This window comes from Argentina anserina, chromosome 5, assembly GCF_933775445.1.
Source record: "Argentina anserina chromosome 5, drPotAnse1.1, whole genome shotgun sequence".
In the NCBI taxonomy this organism is placed as follows: domain Eukaryota; kingdom Viridiplantae; phylum Streptophyta; class Magnoliopsida; order Rosales; family Rosaceae; genus Argentina; species Argentina anserina.
In genome coordinates this window covers 13,728,976-13,736,788 of record NC_065876.1, presented here as the reverse complement: position 1 = coordinate 13,736,788, position 7,813 = coordinate 13,728,976, and the positions used below count along the sequence as shown (strand labels likewise).

General features: G+C 36.2%; 1 protein-coding gene across 3 annotated transcripts; it reads right to left on the bottom strand.

The window, feature by feature from the left end:
- Positions 1 to 300: 300 nt before the first annotated feature.
- Positions 301 to 7,401, bottom strand: LOC126794562 (glycerol-3-phosphate acyltransferase, chloroplastic). 3 transcript variants are annotated; one of them, XM_050521309.1, is made up of 13 exons: positions 6,868 to 7,400; positions 5,990 to 6,087; positions 5,029 to 5,115; positions 4,854 to 4,951; positions 4,457 to 4,514; positions 3,826 to 3,927; positions 3,633 to 3,694; positions 3,427 to 3,537; positions 2,274 to 2,352; positions 1,324 to 1,443; positions 1,143 to 1,256; positions 788 to 970; positions 301 to 698 (listed from the first exon to the last, which is right to left on the bottom strand). In XM_050521309.1, the coding sequence occupies exons 1-12, from the start codon at positions 7,172 to 7,174 to the stop codon at positions 833 to 835; spliced, it is 1,374 nt and encodes a 457-aa protein (XP_050377266.1). In that variant the 5' UTR covers positions 7,175 to 7,400; the 3' UTR covers positions 301 to 698; positions 788 to 832. The 3 variants fall into 3 exon arrangements, 2 of the variants coding, with proteins under 2 accessions (XP_050377266.1, XP_050377267.1); XM_050521310.1 differs by having other exon boundaries at positions 304 to 698; positions 788 to 967; positions 6,868 to 7,395; XR_007672158.1 differs by lacking the exon at positions 301 to 698 and having other exon boundaries at positions 833 to 970; positions 1,066 to 1,256; positions 6,868 to 7,401.
- Positions 7,402 to 7,813: the final 412 nt, after the last annotated feature.

Sequence of the window (7,813 nt, the reverse complement as noted above, 5' to 3'; positions counted from 1 at the left end):
ATTAGTGGTTTCAAGCTTTCCAATTATGACAACCTTAAATTTAAAACGGCATCAGCTTAAACAACAAAAGAATTCTATCTTAGTTTGCTTATATGAAATCATCCCTGGACTAAACATTCCTATTCATTTCCTTCCAATATAGCAGCTCAAAAGCCTACTAAAACCTGAATTCTTTTTTATTTGTCTGAATGGCTTTAGGCAATCTTCCAGGATCATATGGTTTTGAGAATATCAGACAGCAGAAACCCAAACGAGAAACCAACAGTAAAATTCAGGAACAAAACACGTAGATCCAGGAAAGGTCAAAGGGACACAGAAATGGTCAAACGGAAACCGACATCAAATTACCATATAGAAAGCTAATGTGATGCTTCTATGGCACTAATATGAGGTGCTTGAGAAAGAATTGCTGCAAAAAAATTGCCTTCAACTTAAATTTCAACTATAAAGTAACTAAAGTTCAATTTACAACGTTTGTCAACAACTGACTCCATCTATACAGTATACACCCGAAAACTGAACCATTTTGATATAGCTCCGATTTCTTAAGAATTTAGCTCTTGCCTAAATATATCAACAAAAAGAATCCATCAAATAGACGGTGAACTTACAAATTTAGATCTTCTTGGTGCAGTGCATACTTGTGCTGTTGAAAGACCGGTGGGACTTTGGTCAGGAGTTGCAAGTAAGAACCTAGTCTGTGGAATTCAAAAAGATGTAATTAACTTGCGGATAAAAAAGAGCACCTACGGGTTGCAATTAAAGATAGATGGATGTAAGAGATAACCTATCTATAAAAGCTGAGCAGTAAGGAATGGTGCTGAAAGATGAACTAAACCCATGTTTGTGACAAAGATATATTCTGGGTAGACGCCCTTAGTCCTTGTTTGCCATGTATTGCAGATTTTAGCACATTGTATTGTTCAGTAACAGCATTATACACCGCTTGTGTGTATGCCTCCTTAGCCTGCTACATATAAGAGCCAGAGGACTCAGAAACAAAAAATTGTAATCAAATGCTTCTACATGCATGCTTATCCTCAGATCAATGTCAATGAGTTGTACTTGAGACTTGGTGTAAGGTACTTGAAGCACAATAGCAGCAACAATGCACATCAACCAGGAAAGTGGATAGAACGGACCTCTTCTGGACTTTTACAGGAAGCAGCAATATCAGAGAAAGGGATTTCAGGTGCCACCGATAATCCAGTACCATGGAAGGCAATCACTCTCTTCTCACCAATCTCTTTCTCTACCTGGCAAAGCATTGTGTCATAAGAGGAAAAGTAGCATTACAAAAATGACCAGATCAAAGAAACATACTTGGCGCGGAGGGGGCATAATGTCATGACACAATAATGCCAAGGGATATATATGCCCTGGAGCAGCAGAATGTTCAGCAAGCCTTCTTAGATTGTCCAGTGCAGAAGAATCAAAAGGTGCCTGATCAATTTATATAAGCAAGTTATTTGCATCATGAGCAGAATGTCTATTATGTACATGAAAAGGATATTCAGGAACGGACAAGATAAAACATCAGCAACCCAAACTACGAACAAAGTGAAGCTTCAGAACTTGAAATCTATTATTCTCTTTTACTTTTATTTCTAAATTTTAAAGCATTATTGTATGTTCTTTCAAGCGCATGCCTCTCCACTCTCCCAAACATCATGTAATATTACAAACACAAATCACAATAGTTCTTTTACTTTTACAAAATGATTATATGTTGCATCGCATATGCCACATGAACACAAATGTGCCCCTCTCCACCATATTAATCATATAAACTAAGTTCCCCAAACTTAACTATATGTTTCTTTCAGCATAATGTTTTCCCAGGAATCCTCAAGTTAAGTCAGAAAACAATGATAGGAGTGGGAGTGTAGCTCCAAAATATGTACAATCTATTTATGCTGCCTGCACAATTGTTGAGGCATTATTTTATCCAGGTTTATCCACAGAATTCCATCAATTAGCAGATAACTTGTCCAAATTATCCACCAGCACATAAGGGATCCTACAGCTGCAATTACAGCATAGAGATACAAATTTGAAACCTTATATAGTAAAATTTATAGAAGACACTTCCAAGATAATTATCATAGGGGGAAAGAAAGTTTTATCCAAATTAAAACTTGTAGCAAGTCACATGACAAGAGAAAAGCGAACACACACACGTTTAACTGTGTAAGTATCAATAATGAAATTGAATTTAGAATTATTTAATTAATATCCCAACTTCCCATACATGCAAAGTTGAAAGAGCTTACTGGGAACCATTCTTCTGTTACAGGATCTGGTCGATCCCTTCCGCCACTTGGTGCAATCCATATAATTTGAGACCCGCCCCTGCACCCAAACATTTACAGTTAGAAGACTGCAGTTAGAAAACAAAAGAATATAGATTTCAATCATTGGACATAAAGTTTAAATTGAGGTTCAAAATATGCACATTGTGCCTCAATAACCAATGATACTCAAGCAAAAGGATGCATTTAAGGCAGTGAACTGATGTAAAATTACCTTTCTTATATAAACAGCTTCATTGGTAACATAATATATTACCCAGGACCAGATATAAGATAAGACGATACAGCTATCCAACTCTACAACTCTCTTAACCCAACCACCATCAGATATCTGATATTTTTTTTTAAATCAAATATCTGATTTACTTCTCTATGCATTCTAACAAGTGTGCTTGTACTCTACAATTCTACATATTGATCAATGACAACATCAAAAGTTGCCAACCCAAAGCTAGATGGGTATATTATAATTATACTTTTACGTACTTACATGCTTTTGCACATTTTCATTAATCCATGAACAGGATCTATGTAGACACATAGCAGTGGCACCAGACTTTGAAAATCTGCTGTCATACATGCAAGTCTACTGATATTAGTATATCATTCCCTTACCAATGATGAAAAAAAAAACGCAATTAACTACAGCTTGGGAAACCTCAACACCAGAGGTATCTAAAGGTGACAAAATCATTCAGCATTTTGCTTTTTAGTGACCCTCAAGTTTCCTGTTAGAGTGAAAGAACAAGAAATTTTATTTTCTCATTGAAACCATCCCATCTGATAAAATCATATAACCCTTACTTCCAACATTCCGAATACTAGAAGCCTACCCGAATGACGGAGAAAAAGAGGGGAAGAGCTTCTTGAGTTTCTCTGCATTCACAATGCTAACGATAACAACAGAAATTTGATTTGATAGTTCTGATACTGTTCATGCTTTCAAGGGTTGACATATAAAACGAATGTGTAGCTAGGAGAAAAGTAGCAGGAAGAGATGCAAAAGCTAAGGTTAATTTTTGTCTGAAATATACAAAAGCTTTTTAACCAAAGTTATTGTAATCGGAAGTAAGACATTATAAAGTCAAAGATTGAAAAGAAAAATTAAAGGCACCTCAACAGCAAAGCCATTTCCTTTAAACTCCGTGTGTTTGCTTTTCTTTTCATTTCAGCAAGCTCAGGAACATCGTTCATGTGCTTTTTCGAGTAAACACATATAAGATTCCTGGGAAATGCAATCACAATGAAGATTTCATCAGTTAACATAGAAGCAACAGAGCTTTATACCATGTATAACATGTTTAAGAACTTCACTATCACCTTCCAATGCTGAAGGGCTTGCATAGAGGATCTGTCACAACTCTATCTCCTGCTATGTAGGTCTGCACAAAGTCTAAAATTTGGTTAAATAAGCATTAACAAGTTCACATAATAGCTGTTATTAAGGGAAAAAAACGCACACAGCAGAAAATTTGTTCATTCCAGACTGAAAAAAAAAATCAAATCAATTCACCATTTTCTCAGCAAGATGTGGGTTTGTGGTTTCAAGCAACAAGGCAATGACAGCTGGATCTGCCTCAGTTTGGTGATTTGATATCAAAATAATGTTGTGACCCTGAACAGTAATCCAAACACATGACATCAGTTGAGTAACTTTAAGTCTTCAGGGAATAGTAACTAATACATTTTAAAGTTTTGATATCATGACTGACCACAAGACCAGGAGTTGAATATCATTGACTGAATAACAAAATTAATCTTAGATTATATGGCATTTGCGTACTTGCATGCCACATAAGCATTATGGTTTTACCACTGAATGCTGAAAATAATTAATGGTAAACCTTATATCCATAGAAGCTATATCTAGAATCAAGGTAAAGTTATAACTAAACACAAAGCTGTTTGCTTAGGTTGTATCATTCTGTGCTCTATCAAGTGGCTTCCTGAATACTTTGACATGCACATATAACCTAAATTAACTGCCAGACATGAATTGAACCACACTTTCTGGATATCTATGTATAATTTTGAGACATCAAACCGAGAAGAAAATTGGGTGTATCTTCATGCATGCCAATATTTTCTTTTGTCTTTTTTTTAAAGTGGACATTATAGTCAAACTGAATGGTCAGACAGTATACCTGTCGAAGCTTCTCTTCCATTTCATAGAAAACAGATATATTACCAACATATGAATTGCTGCAACAAAAATTAACAACATTTAGGAAATCTGATAAGGGGAAACAGCTTTATCGTGTAGTGAGACTCAAACCTAATACCTAAACACTTAACCAACCCTACCATTGCAACTCAGGTAAGGCTCTTCAGAAAGGAAAAGGTTATATTATCACCTCAGATGCACCACATCCTGATTGATAGAATTGATCGTTTTTATATATTAAAATGGCTTCAACTGATGTTCAATGTTTACACATCTAACTTAGTGTGTAGTGTTTGCATTCAAGTAAGAAAATCACGATACGTTCATCTAAAGCTACTGATAAAGATGTAAAAGGGATACAAGCTGTCAAAAGTCACCTGAAATCAACTAAAGGACGAATGTAATTTTGTCCAAATATGTAGTAGTCAAAAGGCTCACGCAGTGCTTTGTGATATGGTGAGAAGACAAATGGGTCCTGAAAAATGCAGCTATATCATATTCATATACATCTGAAAATGACTGTACAAAAGTGCACTTGAGGTCGAATATCACCTCTATATCCAAGAATATGCGATCTAATGCCGCTGTCATATTTGATATAACAATTTCATCTGCATTGGGACTTCCACTTTGGAGAATCTAAGTCACAATAATATGTGAGTAGAAACAGAATATAATGCTGATTAGAAGACATACATATACACACACACACACACATATTCATACAGAGAGAGAGAGAGAGAGAGAGAGATTTTTATAAATTTATAGAGGATTTCTCTTTGTAACTGCTGAAACTCAAGATTTTAACACCCTAAGTAGACAAAATCGATGACCAATTCTAATATGAATTATTCAAGAGATAATCGTGCATTTATTTTGCATATAATCTCCAGTACATTGAGGTCTTATTAAAAGGTTCAAAGCCATGCATGTATGGAACGTGTACTAATCTAACCTCATTCAGTGAGACAAAGTAAGAACACTCAGAGGACTATATAAATCAAATATCCTGACTGAATTGACTGATTTTCTGATTATCCAGTAGACTAAGATGTTCACTAATATTTTAGGAGATCCGCATGACATTGACGGGATGCTATTGGTTTTTGCCATTATTTTATAAAATTAAATAACTGTTATCACAAATTATAACAACGCTTAGTGTGTATACTGCAATAAAAACCAATAAGCATCCCATTTCAAATTGTAAACTGCAAAATGTCATTTTTTATTTTGTCACCTGGAAGAAAATACTATTGTACTTTGAACCAAATTGTAAGAGTAAAATCATTAACACAGATATTATATTTGCATAACTGATATTAATGGCTGTAATGTGATCTGCATATATCTGTTAGACGAGTTGTTGTTTGCAGATCAAATTGAAAAAAAATAAATTGATCTGTAAATTCAAAAATAAAGCTTCACAAATACGACTATGTGGAGCAAAGAATGAGTTGTAGCGTACCCATTTCCCAAAAAAAAAAACATGACTTTAAGAATGAAAGCTTACAGCATTTTTGTAATTCCAATATAATTCCTCCATTCCCGCAGCAACATTTGAGGGAAGCCTTCCAGCTTCAGTTTCCACCCTGATTGCAGACAGCAGCTCTGCACATGAACATTTCAGCCTAGTCAAGAAATTAGCATTCTAGAAAACTTGAATATAACGAAGATTTGCATTTCAAAAAGTGCCAGAACTTTTCGTTTTCATACTTCATTTCATTGTAATAATCAAATCATAAGTTTTTCAAATTAACTGTATAGATTTATGATTTTATCTCTACATTCATATACCTTCTGCATCTTCTAGGCATGTTTCCCATTCAATAGATTCTTACAGGAAAAATAGAAATAAAACATTTACAAAAACTATTAATAAAAAGTATATGCAAATTAGCACTACAAAAAATACAATTTCACTCCAAAATGAGCGGAAAAACTCGTTCCAGATAAATCCAGTTATCAGTTAAATTTTGACTCTTCCATCATGACACCCCGACAAACCAAAATTCTTTAACGTGTGGTAGGCAGCTTACTGAGGCACATTCGCCTCGTCAGCGCAATTTGTTTACCATGTAACAGTAAAAAAAAGGTGAATCCAGATTATTGATAGAGTTCATAGTCTTTTCCGGCAGCTACAGGATCAAGAAACAAGCTAACGGGCTCTTTCTACATCAACACTCCTCATAAATAACTCACATCAATCCAACGCGCATAAATTAGATGCTAGAAACACTCATGAACATCAATACTGAACTAAGCAAATGTAAGAACGACGAAAAAAACGAATGAGCTTTACTGAACTAATCAAGAAGCTGAAGAATTCAATCAGTAGAATCATTTTCTACATAAGAAAACAGAACAAAAGCGAAAGGAGAGAGCTCGAACCTGCTTCACTGGTGACATTGAGAAACGTGCGCGAGTGCCTAGTCTCCCGCCGCTGCGCGCTCTCAACCGCCGACAACGACTCCTCCTCCTCCTCTTTCTCCTCCTTGTCCTTGACCATCTCCGCCATAGCTCTGACCTTCGCCGACGAGTAAAACGAGCAAGGACAACCCGAGCTGGTCCGCCGAAAGCTCGATCTCACCGGATGCACCAGCCGCAGCCTCGCCGACGACGAAGACGAAGAAGAAGAAGAAGAAACCCTAGGCGTGAGGAATGTGGTGGATGAAAACGTAGCAGAGAGGATATACATAGTCAGAGAATGAGAGAGAGAGAGGGAAGGGGAGGCTTGAGCAATGAGCTCTGATCTGAATTTTAACAGCGAGCCTGGACAATGGGAGGGAGGTGTGTTTGGGTCACGTGCTTTGCGAGCGCCCAATAAGGGCGATGGGATTGGGGAAAGGGACACCAGCGGAAGGTGTGAGGACACGTGGCGCGCGGCTGAGGAACTGAGGGCGTCTCTTCTCTTTTATTCGTAAACGGCGGTGGTGGCTGTGGCCTTGTGAGAGGTGTGGGGTCTCTGCCATTAGGGCTTGGATAAGTACAAAACCATCAGCCCCGTCCGATGAAGCGAGGGGAACGATTTCCTACTTGGAAAATGGAAATGGCAGCTGGGAGATAGCAATGTCAAGAATTGATTTTTCTTGTAAAATCAGATCTGCATTATCTTTCTTCTCCTGGATATAGTCATATATAAGTTTGATCATCTTCAAGTTGTGTTTTATTTATCTTATTTTGTCTTGACAAAATTTTAATAATATTATACGAACTTTAGTTGACTGATAATTATAGTTAATTACTTTTAAAACTATAATATTTGTACATAAACTATTGAATTTGATACATTTTTGATACATTCCGTTATCTAATCCATTAATTTGTATATTTTCAG